Here is a 23611-nt window from a genome sequence, read left to right on the forward strand (position 1 = left end):
GTAGTGTCATGACAAAAGCTGGGGGTTCTTTGTACAGTGAAACTGATAGCCAAGTTTCGCACACATGAGGACGGCCTCAACCGGGATCTTGGGTTCATGTCACACTATCTGTAACCCCCACGACTTGTCTGGGCTTGCAAAATCTCATTAACTGTCCTGGCTGGAGACAATACACACCTCTTTAACTTGTGCTTGGCCCTCTCTCCACTCACATTCTTTGTACTTTTAAGACTTGATTACCTGTAAAGACTCACATTCCAACCATTATTTTGTAAATTGAGTTTGTGTCTTTATATGACCTGTTTGTGAACACAAGTCCTCACTCACCTGAAGGAGGAGCTTGAGTCTTCGAAAGTTTGTGCTACCAAATAAACCTGTTGGACTTTAACCTGGTGTTGTGAGACTTCTTACTGTGTTTACCCCAGTCCAACAACGGCATCTCCACATCATCTCTACTTTTTCCACCAAAGACAACACTTAGAAGAAAATCTGAAAAGATCATGGATTCCGTTCATCATACAAAGACATTTCTACAATACAAATTATTGCTTTGTTAGTCAATAAACAGCATTGGAAAGTTTTTGGTAAATCATTTAAAAAATGATTGAATCTATGGGCAAATTTACAGTTGGGTCTTATTATGTGATAATAAAACAATGAGATATAAGCAAGACTAACCATCTCCAACTTTCCAAACTGCTTGTCTGACATTCAGGCCTGGTTGATCAGAAGTTTCCTCCAATTAAATATTAGGAAGACTGAAACAAATGCCTTCAACAATTTACTGTTTCCTAACAATTATCCCTCTTGTTGGTAATTGTCTAAGGCTGAGCTAGAACATTTGCATCCTTGGTATCCCATTTGACCCTGAATTGAGCTTCAGACCACATAACCATTCCATCGTCAAGCTTGCCTACTTCCATGTCTGCACCATTGTCCAACTCCACCCCACCTCAGCTCATCTGCTGCTGAATCCTTATTCATGACTTTGTTACGTATAGACTTGACTATTTCAATGCTTTCCAAACCTACCCTCCATTAAACTCATCCAAAGCTCTGCTGCCCATATCCTAAATTGCACTAAGACCCTTGCACCTGTCCCCTCAATGCTTCTTCCGGTCTGTAAACACCTCAATTTAGAAATTTCCATCTTTGTTTTCAAATCCATCCATGGCTTTGTACCTTCCTATCTCTGTAATCTCTTCCAGCCCTATAATACTTAGAGATCCCTATGCTCCTCCAATTCTGTCCTCCTCTGTTTTAATTACTCAAATTGTGGCACAATAGCACAGTGGTTATCACTACTGCCTAACAGTGCCAGGGACCTGGGTTTGATTCCAGCCTTGGGTGACTGTCTGTGTGGAGTTTGTATGTTCTCCCCGTGTCATCATGGGTTTCCTCTGGGTGCTCCAGTTTCCTCCGACAGTCCAAGTTTAGGTGGATTGGCCATATTAAATTGCCCTTTGGCGTCCAAAGATGTGTAGGTTGGGGGGATTAGCAGGGTAGATGCACAGGGTTACGGAGACAGGGTGGGTGTTGGGCCTGGGTAAGATGCTCTGTTGAAGAGTCTGTGCAGACTCAATAGGCTGAATGGCCTCCTCCTGGACTGTAGGGATTCTATAATTCTCTGATTGTCAGCTTTACCTTCAGCAGACCAGGTATTGCAAGTCAACTTAGCTAATTGAATGGTGACACAGGCTTGAGGGGCTGAATAGCCTACCATTTTCGTTCCTATGTTCCTATATCAACAAAGATTGTAATTCTGTCTGCATAATGATTATTTAAAAATGTTTCCCATGTGAACAATAGAAAAATAAATGTTTGATTGTTTCTACATCCTGATTACGTAATGTATAACAACAGAGTTCGTAATTATATGCAGAAATCAGAAAATTACTGGATGCCTTGCTGAATTGTGAGGTGAGTGAGTTTCCTTTACTTTAAGTTGAAACAGGGGATACTATTGTGATATGATAGGTCACAAAGGGACCGTGTAATGTGAAAGGATCTACAGAGACAAAACACTTATTAGCAAAGTGAGCAGCAACCTTTATTTATCGTTATCAGCTTCTGATCCAGCCAATTCGTCAAATTTAAAATCCTCATTCTAGTACTCAAACGACCCTATGGCCTTGCCTCTCCCAACTTCTATAACATTTCCCAGTCCTACTGTCCTCCAAGAATTCAGCGTTCATACAATTTTCATCTCTTTGTATCCCGCACCCCATCCAGGCCCTAAGCTCCAGAATTCCCTCCCTAAACGTCTCCGTCCCTCTACCTCTCTGTCTTCCATTCTGACAATCTTGAAAACCTACCTCTTTGACCTAACATTTATTCACCTGTCCTAACATCTCTTAAAATGGCTCAGTGTCAATTTTAATCTGAAAAATATATTCGCTTTCAAAGGCTAGATTATAATGCCAGCATTGATGGACTTGAGACTGAATGATCCCTTCCAAGCATTTCTGAATGCCTACAATCTGTTGAATCATTGAATTATAAGTCTAAAAAACTTCCTACGGCAGAAAATATTTACATAGAAACATAGAAGATAGGAGCAGGAGGAGGCCATTTGGCCCTTCGAACCTGCTCCGCCATTCATCACGATCATGACTCATCGTCCAACTCAATAGCCTAATCCTGCTTTCTCCCCATAATCTTTGATCCCATTCGCCCCAAGTGCTATATCAAACCGCGTCTTGAATACATTCAATGTTTTAGCATCAATTACTTCCTGTGGTAATGAATTCCACAGGCTCACCACTGTTTGGGTGAAGAAATGTCTCCTTATCTCCGTCCTAAATGGTCTACCCCGAATCCTCAGATTGTGACCCCTGGTTCTGGATTCCCCCACCATTGGGAACATCCTCCCTGCATCTACCCCATCTAGTCCTGTTAGAATTTTATAAGTCTCTATGAGATTCCCCCCCTCATTCATCTGAACTCCACCAAAACAATCCTAACCTAGTCAATCCCTCCTCATACGTCAGTCCCACCATTCCTGGAATCAGCCTGGTAAACCTTCGCTGCACTCCCTCGAGAGCAAGAACATCCTTCCTCAGAAAAGGAGACCAAAACTGCACACAATATTCTAGGTGTGGTCTCACCAAGGCCCTGTATAATTGCAACAACACATCCCTGCTCCTGTACTCGAAACCTCTTGCAATGAAGGCCAACATGCCATATTTATTTTCCTATGTGAGTCTGACGAGGAGAAGACTTGCATAGCTTATCGATGAGGCTGATTGCATTTGTGGCAGGGGAAAGTTGGAATCTTTAATTAAAATTGAATAACTGAATATTTATATAAAGAAAAAAGCATGAGAAAAACCTGGGGGACAGATAGGATAAGAAGAAATTATTTTAAGCAATAAGTTATGGGTGGGATTTTTTGGTTTCACATGCCTGAAACTAGAAATGACTGCCCATGATCAATGGACCTTTCCATGGTCCGCTAAAATTTCCATATGAGTTGTGATGATTGCAGTGGCGGGACTGGAAAATTTACCCATGATCTGGAATGCACTAAAATTGTGGTGAAAACCAATTCAATGGTAAGTTTTCAACAGCAATAATTTGCACTTGTTTGGTGCTTTTAATTAATAAAATGTCCTCAGGCACTTTACTAGTGTTATCAACCAAAATTTGGTAAGGAGTCACAGAAGGAGATATTAGGACAGGTTACCAAAGAGGTATGTGGTGGTAGGAGCATTTTAAAGGAGGAAAGAGAAATGGAGAGATTTGGTGAGGGAATTCCAGAGCTTGGAGCATTAGCAGCGGATGGCACAATCACCAATGGTGGAATGTTCAAAATGATCAAGAGGCCAGAACTGGTGAAACACAGAGATGGTTTAAGGCTGGAGGAGGTCACAAAGATAGGGAGTGGCAAGGCCATGAAGGGATTTGCAAACATGCTGCCGGTTTGGGGAGGTGGGGGGGGAGATTCATCGTGGGCGGGCACTATGGCATAAAGCTATTTAAGTACATTTAAATTTATTCAAATTAATGGAAATCAGGTTCATGTCCTTTCTGGGTATGAATTTGGTCACTTCACCAGTGGGAAGAGGGAAAGATCTCAAACTGAGATCTCGCAGGTGCAAATCCCATTATGGCCCTCTTGTGAGACCTAGCAGCCATAACGGGATTTGCACCTGCGGTGAAAGGGTCCGCTACATTCCACCCATTGTTTAAGAATAGTTTAGATAGATAAGGTTAATATGGTGGGCCCATAGTATTAGGGCTACTGCTTATGTGGAGGATAAAAACCAATATATTCATTTAGAGTTGATCAACAATTCTACCCTGTTCTTTGGAAAGAAATGGATATAATTTTTTTGATGACTAGAAACATTTTCACACCTTAAATAAGCTTATTGTGTCTTTAAGCTGCTTCAGTTTTTCTTGCCATTCCAGTTCAAAAGTTCGAATGCTTTCCTTCAGGAAGTGTTTGGCATCCTCAATTCTGGCCAACACTTGCATGGATCCTGTGAATTCAGCTTTCAGGTCAGCGACCAAAGCCTGCAACTAAATAACACTGCATGAGTTAAGCACAGACTACACATTATGGAACTCTGCCAACAACTCCAGAGCCTTGAGCACATTATCCAGGCTGACACACAGTGCAGTGCTGAGAGAGTGCTGCACTGCTGGAGATGCTGTTTTTCAAATTAAACTTTAAACCGAGGCCCAGTCTGCATTGGATGTTGAAGATCCCATGGCATTAATTTGACAAAGAGCAGAAAAGTTCTATTGAGTGTCTTGGTCAATAAAAATCCCTCAACAAATATCACAAAAATCAAATTATCTGGTCATCATCATGTTGCCAGTTATGGCACTGTGCTCTGCATAAACTGGCTGCAATATTCCCCACACTACAAGTGTGATGACACTTGAAAAGCATTTCATTGGCTGAGAAGTGCTTTGGTGGGCTCTTGAGGTCATGTAAGGTGCAATATGAATGCAAGTCATTTTTCTCTTTTATAATTTCTAGCTTGTTAAAAATTCTCATCCCTGTTTTCAAATCATTCCATGGCCATGCCCTTTCCTATTCCTGTAACCTCCACCAGCTTTAAAATCCTTTGAGATACTGCACTCGTTCAATGTGAACAATTTGCACATCCCCAATTTAAAAATAAAATGTTTTTATTGAAGATTTTCCATTTTACCAAATGATGCCATGATGCCACAAACCCCCAAAACCCAGTACAGCGCAGAATAATCATCATTCCGCATGTACATTCAGAAGACACTGGCAAATGACGTAACAATTGATTCGGATTATCAATTACAATTTGTTATAATCAGCGCCTCCCTTCGCATGGATGATGCAAAAAGTGGGGGATATCAGCATAACAGGATAAAGCCATGGGAATATGGCACAATGGTGCACATTCACCCTCAGGATAACATGGATCAAGCTATCTAGCATAAGGGAGACCCAGGGTGTCAAATACAATCAATTGGAGCCTAAAACAGTACCTCAAAACCTCTGAAAGGATACCCCAGAAACAGGGGGACATCAGGATACAACCCAGACCCAAGATGTGGCGTGACAGTGTACATTCTCTCACACAGGATAACAGGAGCAGAGCTACACAGCCTCGCCGGAAGAGTGCGGATAAAACAGTGCCTAGGTATCTAAACTCATCCTCAGGCCCCACAGATAACAGGATACCTTCCACTAGGAGTATAATTTCCACACCTCCCAAATACAAAATTTCCTTGCCTACACAGCCTGAGAAAGAATGCACTATTTAGACAAATAGAAGGACAGCCCATAAGCCAAAGATTCTAACACCATGCTTGGGCTCACAAACAAACAAGTCTCATTCATCCCCAGCCACACTGGAGGTGCTGCTCAAGCCCCACCATCAGCTAAAGAATTTAACCCATTTTCTACCAAGGAGATCCCACCAACTGGAAGTAGGAGAATTGCCAAGACACCCACAAACGTGATATCTTCTTTCACTCCAGAGAGTGTAGCATAGTATCTGGGCTGACTTTGTAGTACTGGCGGAGGACTGCGCTGTCAGTGATGCCTTCTTTTGGATGAGATGTTCACCTGAGACCTGTCTGTCCTTTTGGGTGGGCAATGAAGATCCCACAGTGCTCTCTGGTGTCCTGGTCAATATTTATCCTTCAACAAGCATCACTAAAAACAGATTATCTGCTTATTAGCACATTGCTGTTTGTAGGACCTTGCTTTGTGCAAAATGGCTGTTGCATTTCCTACATTACAACAGTGATCTGAAGTAGATCAGTTCCACTTACCCGCCTGACCCCTATAACCCCTAATTCCCTTACCGATCAGGAATCCATCTATCCGTGATTTAAACATATTCAACGAGGTAGCCTCCACCACTTCAGTGGGCAGAGAATTCCAGAGATTCACCGCCCTCTGAGAGAAGAAGTTCCTCCTCAACTCTGTCCTAAACTGACCCCCCTTTATTTTGAGGGCCTCTAGTTCTAGCTTCTTTTCTAAGTGGAAAGAATCTCTCCACCTCTACCCTATCCAGCCCCTTCAATATCTTATAGGTCTCTATAAGATCCCCCCTCAGCCTTCTAAATTCCAACGAGTACAAACCCAATCTGCTCAGTCTCTCCTCATAATCAACACCCCTCATCTCTGGTATCACCCTGGTGAACCTTCTCTGCACTCCCTCCAAGGCCAATATATCCTTCCGCAAATAAGGGGACCAATACTGCACACAGTATTCCAGCTGCGGCCTCACCAATGCCCTGTACAGATGCAGCAAGACACCTCTGCTTTTATATTCTATCCCCCTTGCGATATAGGCCAACATCCCATTTGCCTTCTTGATCACCTGTTGCACCTGCAGACTGGGTTTTTGCGTCTCATGCACAAGGACCCCCAGGTCCCTTTGCACAGTAGCATGTTGTAATTTTTTTCCATTTAGATAATAATCCAATTTGCTATTATTTCCTCCAAAGTGAATAACCTCGCCTTTGTCAATGTTATACTCCATCTGCCAGATCCTCGCCCACTCACTCAGCCTGTCCAAATGTTTAGTCTTTGATGTTTAGTCTTTGCAAGGTAAAGGTCCATTTGCCAAACAATAACAGTGCCACCTTGTCAACAGGTTTAATGACAATGTTATGGTTGGACCATTGCCCTCCTCTGTTTGGCTGAATTTATTCTTGCCTTGAACAATATATTTGACTCACTCCTTTACGCCAAATAAAAAGGTGTTCCCATGGGAATTCCTAGGGTCCTAGTTATACCTGCTTTTTCTTGTGATACATGCAGCATTCTTTGTTCCAGCCATACACTGTTCCCCTCTTCCACCTCTTTTCCTAATATATCAATTACTGTATTGGTGCCATTTATTGCTCTCATCTCAATGTGCTGACATGGAGGAAATTGACCATGTTTCAGAAACCCGATAGAAGTTATTTAATGACGATTCACATTGAGTCGCCCATACTTCTTAATAATTCAGCTTCTGCTCACAAAATAAGCACATACAAAGAATGGTGTAAGAACGTTTACCTGCGAGATCTGTAATGTTAACTCTGTCCCTGCAATGACTTCAGTCTCTGCTCAGAAAAATAAAATGAGATTCAATTTATGAAGAGTACATAATTTGAGGACATCGAGTTAAGATAATTGACAAAAGAACAAGAGGGGAGAGATGAACAACATTTTTACAAAGTAAGTTGTTATCAGCTGAAATGCATTGCTTGAAAGGGTGGCAGAAGCAGATTCAATAATACATGTCAAAAGATAATTGGATATTTGAACTGGAAAAAAAAATCAGGCTTATGGGGAATAGATCTTTCAAAGAGCTGGCACAAGGCATGATGGGCTGAATGGCCTCCTGTACTGTATCATTTTATGATTCTATAGAAATGTTGTGTTTATATATATATTTATGTTTCAATATAAATGGAATGTGAAGTATAATTCTATCTGGGTATCCAAGAGTAGAGTAAAACTACCATCAGCTGGGACTATTGACAGTGAGATACCCAAATGACCTCCTGGGAGGAGATATGAATGTATTACAAAAGCAAAATACTGCAGGTGCAGGAAATCTGAAAGAAAAAGAGAAAATACCAGAAATACTCAGCAGTTCCAGCACATCCATGGACAGAGACATAGAATTAACAGGCCTGATTTTCACCTTTGAGACCGGAATTGTGAGTCGGGCCATTTCCCAGCATCACAATCCCGCCTCTTGTCCAGCAGTGCCTGCCCATGCGGGGATGGGCTGGAGTCGGGCACGCTGCATCTAGAAGCAGTCCTGGGCGGAAACACAGGCAGGTGAATGTTGAGGTGGGCAGTTTAGAACGCCTGCCTCCATATGATGGGATATCTGCCCAGTTCTCCTTATTCCTCACCCCTCTGAACTCATGCCCTCTTGAAATGGCCTATGCGCTTTTGGGGAGAAACCTATATTTTATGTTGGCATGATGGTCCCTTTAAGAAGTAGCTTTCTCTAGGGATAAGATTTTTCAGATGGGGTTTCCCACCCAGCCACCCAAAGAGTTGGTAGAGAACACAGCGCTATAAATACTTGCTGACATGCATTCATTTAACGCAGCGAGGACCATTAGTTGGCTGGAGACAATATTTCTACCCCTCATTTGGGAGGAAATCCAGTTTCAGTGGTTACTTATGTTTTAAGAACAAAACCCTATTATCAATCATTGCATTACAAAATTTGTCATGACACCAGGTATTGCAGATACACTAGCCATGATTTTCCAATCCCACTTAAATTCAGGGGTGTTGCCAGGTGACTGAAGAATTGAAAATGATAAACTCTTGTTCAAAAAAGGGAGTAAAGATAAGCCCAGCAACTACAGTGCTAATCAGTTTATCCTTGGTGGGGAACTTTTTAGAATTGATAATCCAGGATAAAATTAAAGGTCCTTTGGGCAATGCGAGTTAACTAAGGAAAACCATCAGCGATTTGTTACCGTCAAATGGTGTTCAACTAACTTGCTTTATTTTTTTGATGAGGTAACAGAGGGTTGATGAGAGTAATGCTGTTGATGTTGTCATGTGACTGTACCTTTAAGAAAGTTTTTTCTTTAAATCATGCAGCTTCCAGCTTCAGTGATGTCATTGTGGGTGGAGCTAAGCTGTGGCAGTCAGGTGATTGGGCTTTCAGTTTTGTTTGTGGCAGTCAGGTGAAAGGGGTTTTTTCCTTTGGGCTTTCAGTTTTGTTTTGCGGTGTGTTGCAAGCAGTTATAGCAGCAAGCTAAGAAGCAGTCTCTACGCCCCGCCCCCCCCCCCAGTTCTTCTCTATAAGGAGCTGTGTTTTGGGGAAACAGATTCGATTACAACCTCTTTTGAGTTTCTTCACAAGGGATTTTCAGCATTAAACCCAGGAGGCTGGATTCCTGTAACAAGTGGACATTAACCTCTACTGTATTGTACTTATTTGGAGGGTTTTGTGTATTGGATGTTGGCTTTGGTTGGAACACATTAGAGATATTCCTCAAGAGTTGTACATTATAGTGGTTGTTGTGTTTCTTGTCTGTAATTGTTAAAAGTTCTTGCTAATTGTCTTACTATACATGTCAACAATATTCTTAATTAAACTTTGTTTGTGATAAAAGCTCCTCATGGATCAGTTGAATCATACCTGGAGTGAAACCTCTCATGCTAATCCTAGCCAAATTCAACGTAAGACATTATAGGTCAGGCAAGCTTCACAGAACACCTTGAAGTATCCGACCTGATTTGTAACAATGTGGTGTTACATGAACTTCAAAAAGACATTTAATAAAGTACTGCACAACAGAATTGTGAGCAAAGTTACAGCTCATGAAATAAATGGGACAGTAGCAACATGGATATGAACTTCAAAAGGACATGGACAGGTTGGTGGAATGGGCAGACAAGCAGCAGGTGAAAAATGTGAAGTGATTTATGTTGGTAGGAAGAACTTGGAGAGACAACATAACATAAAGGGTACAATTCTGAAGGGGGTGCAGGAGCAGAGGGGCCTGTGTGTGTACATAAATCATTGAAGGTGTCAGAACAGGTTGAGAAAGTAGTTAATAAAGCAGTTTGGGTCTTTGGCTGTATTAATAGGGGCAGAGAGCACAACAGCAAGGAAGTTATGTTAAATTAGTGTAAAACACTGATTCAACTTCAACTAAAGTATTGTATCCAGTTCTGGGCATCACACTTTAGGAAGGATGTGAAGGCATTATAGTGGGTGTAGAGAATGGTTCTAGAGGTGAGGAATTGCAGTTGCATAAATTGGAGAAGCTGGGACTGTTCTCCTTGAAGGAGAGAAGGTTGAAAGAAGATTAGATAAATGTATTCAAAATCATGAAAGGTCTGGACAGAGTAGATAGGAAGGAACTGTTCACATTGCTGTTGCTTCTTTCTCAATCCTTCCACCAATGTGAGGAAAACTTTTTCACTTAGTGAATGGTTAGGGTCTGAAATGCACCACTTAAGAGGAGAGTGGGGACAGAACCAATCAAGGATTTTATCTGCAAAGGAAAAATTTGCAGGATCATGGGGAAAAGGCACAGGCAAGTGACACCTGATGAATTGCTCCTTCAGAGAGATGACACAGACATGATGGATCAAACAGCCTCCTTCTGTAACCGTTTGTTGATTCTAAGAGGGTGATTATTAATCCTGTAGCATGATAACCCATGCATAAGAATTAAGTTTTAGATTATTGGAGGCTCAGCCTTTTGAAGTGAGCACATGTAAAGAGGGTTGAATTTGTTGAGGCATGTAACAAGAAAGGCTTTGTTTTCGACGTGACCTAAAAAACATCTCTGCAAATGACGATGGGACTGTTCTTCACAGCCTCATCTACTCAGTTTATTTATCACACTGGCTTTCCAATAGTAACATATGGTTTAAGAATTTTAAAGCACTGCAAACTTGTAGAAACTTTGCATCCTTTTTGGTGACTAGCTCAAGTGGGACAGAGATGAAGGTTTGGTAGCAGGATTTGGCACTGTCTTTCATTGTAATGGGGCATGTACTGAAGGGACCCAAAATGGGGATAAATAATCACTAAATGGTATGAAAATAACAACTTGCATTTATATAGCACCCTTAATTTAATAAAGTGTTGCAAGCTGCTTCACGGGAATGTTAACAAGCAGATTTGGAACCGAACCACATGAGATGATCCTATTAGGATAAGTGACCAAAAGATTGGTCAAGAAAATAGGATTTAAGGAGAGTTTTGTTGTAAAGGCATAGGAAGGGAATTTCAGAACTTATGGCCTAGACAGCTGTGGACATATGGATCAATGAAAATTGGGGATGTGCAAGAAGTCAGAATTGAAGGACTATAAAATCTAGGAGAGTTGCAGGGCTGGAGGAGCTTAAAGAGATAGGGAGGGATGATGTCATGAAAACAAGGATTTGAGGCATTACCAAACCAGGAGCCAGTGTATGGGATTCTGTGCAAGTTAGGACATGCCTAATAGAGTTTTGGATGAGCTAAGATATTCAAGATCCAAGATGTTTCTGGTATCTCAGCCAACTAAATGATATGGAAAGTCCATGAATGGAACAAATGAAGGAATTAGGATATTTACTAGCTAATGAAGTGGCAACTATTTGAAAATTACAGTAATGTTTCTGTCCCAAATAAAGTATACAATGCAGAATTACGATATTATCTTTAAGTTCGTTTTTCTGCATTGAGGTAAAGTCTCCTCTAATCATTTCAATGAAAGAATTGGCTCAACTGAAGTTCCATTGAAAGACCTTCAATTGCAGGATGCAGTAAAGTGAGAACATTGCATTTCTGATTCATTGTTGCAGCATATGATGCTGGGCAGGATTTTCCATACAATCTGTGGCCCACTGTTGGCTGACAATGGGATCTTCTGGTTCGCCCTTATCAACTGAGTTTTCCATTGTATGCAACCCTTGCTGCTGGGAAACCTGCAGCAGGGGTCTACTGCGGGACCGGAAGTTCCTGCCGACGTGAACAACCGGAAAATTCCATCCACTGTCTTTGTAAAGTATCCCCCCTGTTCTTTTTCCCAATCTCCTCTGAGTGGTAGAACTTCAATAGTAACTATCAAGATGAAATTGGATATACACTTGAAAAGGAGAGATCTAAAGGGCTATGGATAAGAAGTAGGGGAGTAGAGCTATTTGGAAAGCTCTTTCAAAGAGTTGGCAAGGGCTAATGGACTAAATGGCCTTTCTCTGTGCTGTATGACTTGATGACTAGGCATTAACTGCAGCCAAAGCGGCTCGAGAAAATAGGGCTTATTCCTAGATCTTCATCAATTCTACTCTGAACCATCTTGAACCATCCGTTTGCTATATGGATACATATAGTGGAGACATTGAGCTGCATCCAAAAATCCTTAGCTTAGTGTGTTGTCTCACCTTTTAGCAATTTTAAATAATGGCAAGTATGTCCGCAGCTGTGGACCATTGTGGTTATTTGATTGACTAAGACAATGCACAGAGATACCAGATAGAGTGGGCAGTGCCAAATATAGAATGATTTTAAAAAAGGAGCAGCAGGAGGCCATTCGGCCCTTCAAGTCTGCTCCACCATTCATTGTGATCATGGCAGATCATCCATCTCAATAGCCTGATCCCACCTTCTCCCCATATCCTTCAATCCCCTTCACCCCAAGTGCTATATCTAGCTGCTTCTTGAAATCATACAACGTTTTGGCCTCAACTGCCTTCTGTTGCAGTGAATTCCACAGGCTGACCACTCTCTGGGTGAAGAAATTGCTCCTCATCTCTGCCCTAAATGGTCTATCCTGTATCCTCAGACTGTGACCCTCTGGTTCTGAACAGCCCCTCCATCTGGAACATTCTTCTTGCATCTACCCTGTCTAGTCCTTTAGAATTTTATAAGTTTCTGTGAGATCACCCCCTTTCCCCCACCCCCCAGCTCCCCCTCATCCCCCAGCTCCCCCTCATGTCTCCTGACTTAGGATATTCTGCTATGCTGTGTGGTGAAAAATAAATGATTGTTATTGATAGATAGTTGGAATGTCAGCTGTTCTTTGTTTCTTTATGATGGAACTGAATAGCTTATGACTTTGGCGAAGAGTAGTCAAATAAGTCACCTGATTTTTCTTGTATGTTTCAGAAATTACTTTAATTATTCATTTGTTCCGCACCTTCAGTTAGGAAGTTGGGTATTGAATTATCTAGTGAAATTCAATTAATTTGGATTTCAAGCAGAATTATTACTTGAAGGAAGCACATTGAAATATAATAGATAAAATGTACCAAACGTACATACAAACATGCAAATTAGGAGTAGGCCATTTGGCCCCTTGAGCCTGCTCCGCCATTCAGTAAGACCATGGTTGATCTGATTGTAACCTCAACTCCACATTCTCATTAACCCCCAATTACCTTTCGCCCCCTTGCTAATCAAGAATAAATTTACCTCCTACCTTAAAAATATTCAAAGATTCTGCTTTACTGCCTTTTGAAAAAGAGTGTTTCAAAGACTCATGACCCTCATCCCTGTCTTAAATGCATGATTCCTTGGCTAAGATTCTCCCGTCCTGCTGCAGGGAATGGAGATGTGGCTAAGTGCCAAATTCTCTGTCCTCTCTGGCAATGGCGGTGAGGCATGAACGGCCAGAGAATTCCAATCCTTATTTTTAAACAGTAACCCCTAGCTCTAGATTCTCCCACAAGAGGAAATATCCTCTCCAATCCACCCTGTCTAGACCCCTCAGGATCTTGTATGTTTCAATCAATTTACTCTTCTAAACTCCAATGGATACAAGCCTAGCCTGTCCAACCTTTCCACATAAGACAACCCACCCATTCCAGGTATTAGTCTAGTGAACCTTCTCTGAACTGCTTCCAATGCATTTACATCCTTCCTTAAATAAAGGAGACTAATACTGTGCACAGCACTTGAGCTGTGATCTCACCAATGGCCTGTACAACCAAAGCATAACCTCCTTACTTTTGTGTTCAATGCCCCTCGCAATAAATGATAATATTCTATTGGCTTTCCTGCTGTACTTGCATACTAGCCGATTCATGCACCAGAACATCCAGATCCCTCTGCATCTCAGAGGTTTGCAATCTAAATTGTATGCTTTTTTATTTATCCTGCCAAGATGGACAGTTTCCTACAATATACTCCATTTACCAGATCTTTTCTCACTCACTTAACTTGTCTATATCCCTTGGTAACCTCCTTATGTCTTCTTCACAACTTACTTTCGTACCTATGAAATGTACCATTCTCCTCGTGTCTGCGTGGGTTTCCTCCGGGTGCTCCAGTTTCCTCCCACAGTCAAAAGATGTGCGGGTTAGGTTGATTGGCCATGCTAAAATTGCCCTTAGAGTCCTGGGATGCGTAGGCTAGAGGGATTAGTGGGTAAATATGTAGGGATATGGGCGTAGGGCCTGGGTGGGATTGTGGTCGGTGCGGACTCGATGGGCCGAATGGCCTCCTTCTGCACTGTAGGGTTTCTATGATTTCTTTCTATGATTTCTATCTTTGTGTCATCAGCAAACTGAGCAATCAAACTTTCAACCCCTTTATCCAAGTCATTTATATTGTACTCTTACATTAACACTTTTGTCTGTTCAAATAGTTCATGGCACAATTACTTAGAAAATATTATTTTGCATCTATCAGCAATAAATAAACATTTCAACATCATACCTTCATTTTTCTTCTCCATTATTGATTTCTTAAATTCTCAACTCCAGGCTTCCTTTCGATGGTTCCAAAATGCCCACTGATCATGCAGCTTGGGTGACAAAGGGTGGCTGTTTGTCTATTGTAAGCATCAAGATGTTGTGATAAACCACCATTATATGTGCGATGAAAGGTGGCTTTATATGTTCAGTGCTTTGATGTTCCCTATGGATAGAATGGAAGCAGCCTAATTAGCAACGCATGTGAAGTGTAGATAGCTGTGCAAATTGAACTTGAGCAAGATGTTCATGAAATGATCGATTAATTTCTGCATAATATAAGGCTAGGTTTCAAAGGTGGGACTAAATAGTATGTTCTTTTAATTTAGGCTTTGTTAATATCAGAAAATGTGCAAAGAATAGATATAAACAATCCATTACACTCTCCATCACTTACACACACAGTCCGTGCTTAGCATGAGTAGCAGCCATATTAGACAAATGGCACCAACCATTACAATAGTGCGGTTTATAAATCTATTAATGGTGCCAACTATTTTGGGCAATTCACTAAGTACCCACTCATTTAAAAAGTTCTGCTGAAATTATCCAAATCAGGCTTTCAAGCAGGTTAGGGTCTTAAAGCAGCTATTTATATCAGTTAAAGGTTGATTACCTTACTGATAAGATTTTGAATGTCACTGCTCATAATCAGGAGAGGCTGTTGCTAAGTGAGATTTCCTCTTTAAAAAAATTACTTTTTGGTTTACCAGATATCACCTATAGCAAATTGATTGTGTTAAAACCATGGGACTGCCAAAGCAGTGGGGACTGATCTGGAAATGCAATAATGAATGAACACAGATTTAGAAGGCACCTGATCAACATCTCCAGGTTGAAATTGCAATGTGACATGATGAAAGGTACCTAAATTTATAGAAAGATTTGGATAAAGTCTCACAAATATGCTACTTCACAAGCTCTGGATATCCTACACGAATTTTCGGTTAATAAGGAATGAGATTGGAAAGTACTAGCTATGGGTTGTGATGTGGCACTGGGGAGGTTTGCTGAATGAAATACTGTCTTAAATTTACACCCTATCAGAAGATTTTGACTTTCAGGTGATTGATTGGCAGAGGCCCCCATCACTTTGAAGCTCCAGTCTCAACCACATTTGGTAGAATACCAAAGAATACCAAACAGGAGGCTTGATACATAGAAAGAAACATAGAAAGAAACATACAACTTGCTAAATAGAACATTGAAAATTGGATGAGAGCTCCCACCAGAAAGGCAAGTTGTGAGGGTGCAGGGAGGATAGTAGGTCATGATCGTGGTGGGTGTGGTTCCTGAGGTGGCAGGAACCTCACTGCTCTGAGATCCACTAAGATAATTGAGCAATTATCTTTGGGATATAGCATCTTTTCTTTCATCAACTGTAGTAATTCAGCCACACGCCAGTTTCCCATTACCGTCACCAACCTTTATTGTGTACCAAAGGAAAAGGCTGCTCCCGTGGCTTACAGTCAGGTAGTCTTCAATTCAGGACCTACAACACCAGTCCGGGTAAAGCTACAGGCTTAGATACTCCTGCTGGCTGATTCCCATTGAGCGAGCCACTGCTCACTCAATAAGGCAGCTCGTACTCTACAAGGTCCATGGGTAGACCTATTAATGATTCCCTGTGGCCTTCGTGGTCATCATAACATCCCTCCCCATTAAGTCCACACCTCTCCTAGTACCCTCTTTTCGAGGATGTCACCGTCAAATCATGTAACCAGCTCTTAAAACAATTATTCAACTACTTAAATATATAATAGTTCTGACCTAAAATGGCAATTCGGGTTTTATTTGTGCAATAGGAATCTGATTTCCACATTCCCTTCGTCAGACCCCACTTAGAGTACTGTGCTCAGTTCTGGTCACCTCATTACAGGAAGGATGTAGAAATTATTGAAAGGGTGCAGAGAAGATTTACAAGGATGTTGCCTGGATTGGGTGGCATGCCTTATGAGGATAGGTTGAGGGCGCTCGGTCTTTTCTCCTTGGAGAGACGAAGGATGAGAGGTGACCTGATAGAGGTGTACAAGATGTTGAGAGGTATAGATCGGGTGGATTCTCAGAGGCTTTTTCCCAGGGCTGAAATGGCTGCTACGAGAGGACACAGGTTTAAGGTGCTGGGGAGTAGGTACAGGGGAGATGTCGGGGTAAGTTTTTCACTCAGAGGGTGGTGGGTGAGTGGAATCGGCTGCCGTCAATGGTGGCGGAGGCAAACTCGATAGGGTTTTTTAAGAGACTTCTGGATGAGTACATGGGACTTAATAGGATTGAGGGTTATAGGTAAGCCTATATATAGGCCTAGGTAGGGAGGGACATGACCGGCGCAACTTGTGGGCCGAAGGGCCTGTTTGTGCTGTAGTTTTTCTATGTTCTAAAACAGGACCTATTGCTTGAAACAGAGCAGTATTTTAGATACCTAGGGGTTCACCCCCTTTTCAAAATGGAGCCTGCTACCTAGGCTGTTAATAGGGTAGTTATGCTACCAATCCTATTTTTGAGGTCGCTAATGCACTGTTAAAGCCAGGCAAGAACAGAGAAATCAACCCTTATAATCATAAGTATAATAACGATTAATTGATTTTGCAGGTGAGAGTGGAGGGCAAAAATAAGCTAGATGAAATTCAATGGGTGGGATTCTTTGGTCTTGTTCATCCTGCCCTCTCTGCCAGTAAGAACAGAAAATTTGGAGCTCGGCCAAAACTCGATTTTCTGCAGTGGCACTGAAGAATTCCAGCCACGGACGAGGTCAGAGGTTTTTTTTACGGCAAATATGGTTAAGTGCAGAGTAATACACAGTGATGCAAGTATAAGGACAGCTACACTTCTTATGTGCATTTCTGTGAGAGGCTTTTATTAAACCGATCTCAAAATGTCTGCCCCTAGAGGCAGAGTGGTGATCAGCACATCTGGAGCAATGCAACACGATGGCAGAAAGTCTTTGTTGCGCTTGCCTTGAGGTACTTGTGAACTGAGGACTGCCTTGTCCATGTCACTCTTTAGCAATTGTGTTTTAGACCAATGTAATTTCACACTAGCATGGAGGCCTGACAGGATGCTGGCAGGTACCTCTCTGACGAAGGGTCTTCCACACTTGAAACATTGGCTCTATTCTCTGTCCACAGATGCTGTCAGACCTGCTAAGATTTTCCAGCATTTTCTATTTTTGAATTGGGAAAACTGCCAAGTTTGCCACACATCACTGGAGATGGGATTAGAAAATTTACTGCAGCCATTTTTATTTACTCAATTTATTTGCCAGTATAAGGTCAGCTGTACTTCTTTAGTGTGTTTTGGTGAAAGGATTTTATTGCAATGATCTCAAGATATCTGTCCCCAGAGGCAGACTCCTCACTGCAAACTTACATGGCAAACCAGTTAGTTATAGAATCATAGAGGTTTGTCCATGCCACCCCTTTTTTTAAATCCCTAAGCTAGTCCCAATTGCCCGCATTTGGCCCATATTCCTCTGTACCAATTTTACCCATGTAACTGTCTAAACGCTTTTTAAAAGACAAAATTGTACTCGGCTCTACTACTACTTCTGACAGCTTGTTCCAGACACTCACCACCCTCTGTGAAAGAATTGCCCCTCTGGACCTTTTGTATCTCTTCCCTCTCACCTTTAAACCTATGCCCTCTAGTTTTAGACTCCCCTACCTTTGGGAAAAGATATTGATCGTTAGTACATCATTGCACTTCCAAAACCCAAACGCACAGCCTCAGAATGGGAGAGAGACTGGGGAAAAATTGCACAAAACAGTCGATTAAATGGTGGGATGAGACTTCCACCCAACTGATAACATGAACATCTGATCATATTTTTCCTGGGGTCGGGAAAATTGTTCTCACTGTGTATGCAGGGCACAATCTCCGTGACAATCCTGATCCTGGTCAGGTTTCTAACAGGCTGTTGGAGGGGAAATTGGGCAATCTGTTGCAGCTAAAAGTCTGCAGCAGCAGAATTGGGCACAAGCGTAGCATGTCAGTCAGAAAGAGGAGAGAGGGAAAGTTGGAGCACTAGAATACTGATTAGTAATGGCAAGAGGACCAAGACTTAAGGATTGTCAGATGATGCTAGCAGTAATAAGGGTCAGAAGACACAGCCATTTGGCATCCAGGGAGTTTTGTCCCAGGAAAGGATGCAGCATGGAGGAAGGTCGTACTGTACTGGGAGATGGAAAATCTGGGGAAGAGCTGTCAGAGGCAGATGGACAATGGACGAAGAGAGAACTTGCGTGCACAGATATAAATGTTTGTTACCTGCTAACAGTGTGATGCAAAGCCTTGTTGTTATTGTTCAGTTAAGCTTTTCTGATTCACAAGTTAGAAGCAACATCCCAGGATGAATGCCATCTTGTGTCCCTCTCAGAAGTTGAAATAAGGATCTGGTGAGCAGTGTAGCACTTGTTGGGGACTCCTTTCCCCACTCCAACATTGCAGCTTAACTACTCAAGCACAAGTCCGGCACGGTGGCACAGTGGTTAGCACTGCTGCCTCACAGCCAGGGATCCGAGTTCAATTCCCGGCTTGGGTCACTGTCTGTGTGGAGTTTGCACATTCTCCCTGTGTCTGCGTGGGTTTCCTCTGGGTGCTCCGGTTTCCCCCCCACAGTCCAAAGATGTGCAGGTTAGGTGGATTGGTCATGATAAATTCTCCCTCAGTGTACCCGAACAGGTGCTGGACTGTGGCGACGAGGGGATTTTCATAGTCACTTCATTGCAGTGTGAATATAAGCCTATTTGTGACTAATAAATAAACTTAAACTTAAGTCCAGATTCATCCAAGATGATTCATCCAAGGCTGAGAACATTATTAATACAGGAGAAATCACTGTGGACCATGATGAACTATGAGAAGTGAATGGAAAGGAAAAAAATGTGTTCCACTGAGATGGGGTGGAAGCAGACAGAAATGAGTATTTAATGATAGATATTGTCCATGACACCAGTGAAAACTCCCCTGTTCTTTTTTGAAATGTTGCCTTGGGATCCTTGAAGTCTGCATGAGAGGGCAAACCAGGTTAAAGTCTCATCCAAAAGACAACACTTGTGACATTGCAACTCTCCCTTAAAGAGACACAGGAATGTCAAATTGTGCTTAAATCTCTTTGATGGGGCTTGGAATCACAACCTTCTGACTCTGAAGTGAGAGTGCATCCCACTGAGCTACAGCTGACAGTTAAAACAGATATTTTTTACCATTTTTTTTTCAAAAATGAAATCGTCTGTACTATTACTGCTATAATATACGAACAAAGAACAAAGAACAAAGAACAATACAGCACAGGAACAGGCCCTTCGGCCCTCCAAGCCCGCGCCGCTCCCCAGTCCAGGATTGAATCCTGAATCCAGGATCCCCACCCAATTTTCCAGCCTATCTACATACCAATATCCTATCCACCGAGCTGTCCCTCACAGCTACGATGCTTTGTTCATTACAACCTATTAACTTACCCCCACCCCCCCATTCCAGACCATGTGATCTCCAGGGAGAGTTAAATACATCAGCTGAAATTTAATTACAGATTATACTTAATGCAGACATTACTGTTAATTATAAATGACCAAAACCGAAAATGGCGTGTGTTTTTTTTGGCTGCAAAGGGATTCTTCCTGTTTGTAGTTATGCACTATTTATGGGAGAGAACTTTTCTGCAGTTAGTCTCGAAATTGTGTTCACTATTTTGGATCACACAATTTCAAAATAATATTCCAATAGTCCTAATAAATTTATGTGGCAGTCTCAGATCATTGTGAACTATCAATTGAAGTGCAAGACGAAACTCCCAGATCAAAGTACAAGCATAAAAAAATCTGCTGTTACCAACCAGTCTTGTGAGTTGCAGCTTAGGGATGATTACACCATTTCGTCCAAAGAAGTAACAAATTGTGCTGAACGAAGAGAAAAACATTTTATCCGATGAATAAAAGTTTTCTAGCACCACATATTTAAAATTCTTTTGACAAATGTACCTATGCAACAAACATTAGAAAGAAAAGTTTGAAAATATACTCACGGGCAATTTAGTTGCTTATCATCTTCTTTAAATACTGCAGTATGTTGCGAAGATGAATCTTCTGCCCAAGCTCTGTTAACAAAAGACTCAGTGTTGAGTAACTGCTGGATGTTTACTGGATGTTGATCATGTCAGAAATTGGTCATGAACTTAAATAAGGCAGTTAGTATCTTATGGATCACCATTCATGAGTCAGTGTGTTAGCTCCCGAAACCAGAATAGCCACTGTCAACAGAGTGCCTTTTGTATCATAACCTTAATGCTGCTGGTCCAAAAGGCTTTGTAAGCCTTTAAAGCAACTGGCAGATCCCCTGTGGCATTGCATGCATTAAACAAATTGATACACTATTTTATAGAGAAAGAAAGACTTTCATTTATATAAAACCTTTCGTAACCTCAGGAAGTCAGAAAGCACTTTCCAACCAATTAAGTACTCCAGAATTATACTGTTAGTTAATGTTAGAATGTAAGATTCCTCAAATAGCAATGTGATAATGACCAGGTAATCTGCTTTAGTGATTTTGGTTGAGGTATACATGACAAGACATTGGGGAGAACTCCTTTTCTTTGAAAGGTCTTGGTTAATCATCAAAGTCACAAAGTGGGGCACTGTAGCACCCATAGTTTCAGAGCCAGTTTTCTAACCAAAATGACATCCACACCATGCATGCACACATCTGGCATGGCCCAACCCAAATATCATCTAGGTGAGGATGTTAGCCCTGGAGATTAGGAGCTTGCACTGGGTGTAAGGAAGGGCAACACCTCTCATGGGTAGGATTGCTGCACTCTTTGGACTGACTCACCCTGTTTGGTCCTCACCTTCATCCAACTCTCACCAATACTCCAAGTAGTTGTTAGCATGCAACAGTGGCCCACCCCGGTAAACCGCTTTGAGCCACTAAGGGTAGCCATTGGGTTTCCTACCTTTGGCGACTTAGAGATTTGTCCAGAGAAACATATCCACTTTCACTTGAGTTGGCTTTGGAAACTTCTGCAGATCAGATGACAGGACAAAATATCAGACAGTGAGGTGTTTACCCAGGCTGGCCTGCTAAGCATCCACTCCATATTGAGACAATCAACAACTGAGTTGGGCTGGTCACGTGGCCAGAACACCTGACACAACATGCTTACAGAAGCAAATCTTCTATGGAGAGCTTGAGTCTGGGATGTGCTCTCATGGTGGTCAAAGGAAGCACTACAAAAACACTCAGAAGGTTTCACTTAGGAAACACCAAGCCTTGGGAGAAGCTTGCCCAAGATCGCTGCACCGAGCACAATCAAATCAAAAATGGTGAGGCTTCTTTTGAAGGCAATTTCATGAGGCCGACAGAAAACATAGTAAGAAGAATCTTTAGCCAGAAACTCATCCAAGACTCAATCTTGGATCTTGTTCAGTTTGCAGCAGAATCTTCTAGGTGCATATTGGCCTTAGCAGCGATCACCCATCAGAACCCTACCAAACATCTCGGATGATGAACATGGTCACTTTCACCTCAAAAGGTGAACAAGATGAGGAGCTTGCACCAGAATTGTGCAGAAGGATTTGACTTCAGTCAACATGTAATACTGATTTAATACCACCTTGTTGCTTTAGCAAACACCCTCTCTTAACTTCATGCAGCTGGGAGGATTTTCCACAAGCAATATTTAAAGGGATCATCAACAACTTGCAGGTTAGTTGCTGATTCCTTTCTACTTGCCTTGTTTGAGTTCATGGAACTGCAGGGTGGCTTGAGGAGATGTTTACAGCTGGGGACGTCTTGAAGGAAATTGACACAAATGGGGAAGGCATTTGCCTTCAAGAGTTCTGAACACACCACCTGCTCCCTGTCACGGGTGGTATGGTTGAAATATGCCTTGGGCAGAATCATAGAATCCTTGCAGTGCAGAAGGAGGCCATTCGGGTCAGCATCAACCACAATCCCACCCAATCCCTATTCCCGTAACTCCACATATTTACCCTGCTAATCCCCCTGATGCTAGGGTCAATTTAGCATGGCCAATCCCGCACATCTTTGAACTATGAAATATGAGAGAGAGATAGAGCAGAGGCAGCAGAAGACAAACTGTTCACAGAGAGGAGGAAAAGGCAGATAAGGACTCTCAGCAGAAAGCCTTATCCATCTAGGGATCTTCTGGGAGCATTTTTCTTGCCTCCACTTAAGCCAGGAGTATTGTGTGTACATTTCTTATACTTTACAAAGATAGTTTGCACAGAACTCTGCCATGTCTTGAAACCAGACCTGCAACCAAAGAGCAGGGTATGGACAGTGCTGCCAGTTGCTGTGAATGTGGCTGTGGCTAAACTTCTTCACATTGAGTTTGGGATCCTTCCAGATTGGAACAGATTACATATTTAATTTCTCCCAGTTGGCCATCCATTGCTGCATTAGAGAGGTGACATTATGGCAGGAGACAGGAGTTCATTGTGTTCTCTTAGAACAGAGAGAAGCAGGTGGAGCTGGAGACTCGATATGTCCATGGTGCAGGATGACAATGAAAGCAAGTGGCTTTGTGCGCACTGCATCTCAACACTGATCTCAATACTGCAACTGCAAAGATTGCCATTTGCTGAATGTGCAGTTGGCTTGTGACAATGCTCAACATATGATGCTGGTGAATACTCACTAAGCTAGAAGCAATCATGATGCTTTCTGCCTGAGCCAGCCCACTGTTCCCTCAGTCATTGCGCCACCATGACAAACCAGAGGGTAGCTGCTAGATGACGAGCTATCCATTTAACATTTGGCTCATGATTCACAACACAAGCATACATGGCCAGCCTATGTAAAATTAGAGCATTGCTGCAGGGGACACATTATCGAGCAGATTATTGGGGTGCTCAAGCAACAGCTTCAGCTGCTCTGGAGAAGCTCTCCACTACTCGCTGGAGTGTATGTCCTGATTTGTAGTGGTCA

General features: G+C 42.1%; 1 protein-coding gene across 1 annotated transcript in view; it reads right to left on the reverse strand.

Moving 5' to 3' along the window:
* The window catches only part of arhgef33 (Rho guanine nucleotide exchange factor (GEF) 33), a 28928-nt gene extending 24445 nt beyond the window's left edge, over positions 1–4483 (reverse strand). Inside the window, exon 1 of the mRNA XM_078230594.1 lies at positions 4360–4483. Coding sequence (XP_078086720.1) covers positions 4360–4479 — 120 coding nt within the window. The 5' untranslated portion in view covers positions 4480–4483. The remainder of the gene's footprint in view (positions 1–4359) is intronic.
* Between the last annotated feature and the right edge of the window lie 19128 nt (positions 4484–23611).

The sequence above is a fragment of the Mustelus asterias genome, chromosome 15 (assembly GCF_964213995.1).
Source record: "Mustelus asterias chromosome 15, sMusAst1.hap1.1, whole genome shotgun sequence".
Taxonomy (NCBI): domain Eukaryota; kingdom Metazoa; phylum Chordata; class Chondrichthyes; order Carcharhiniformes; family Triakidae; genus Mustelus; species Mustelus asterias.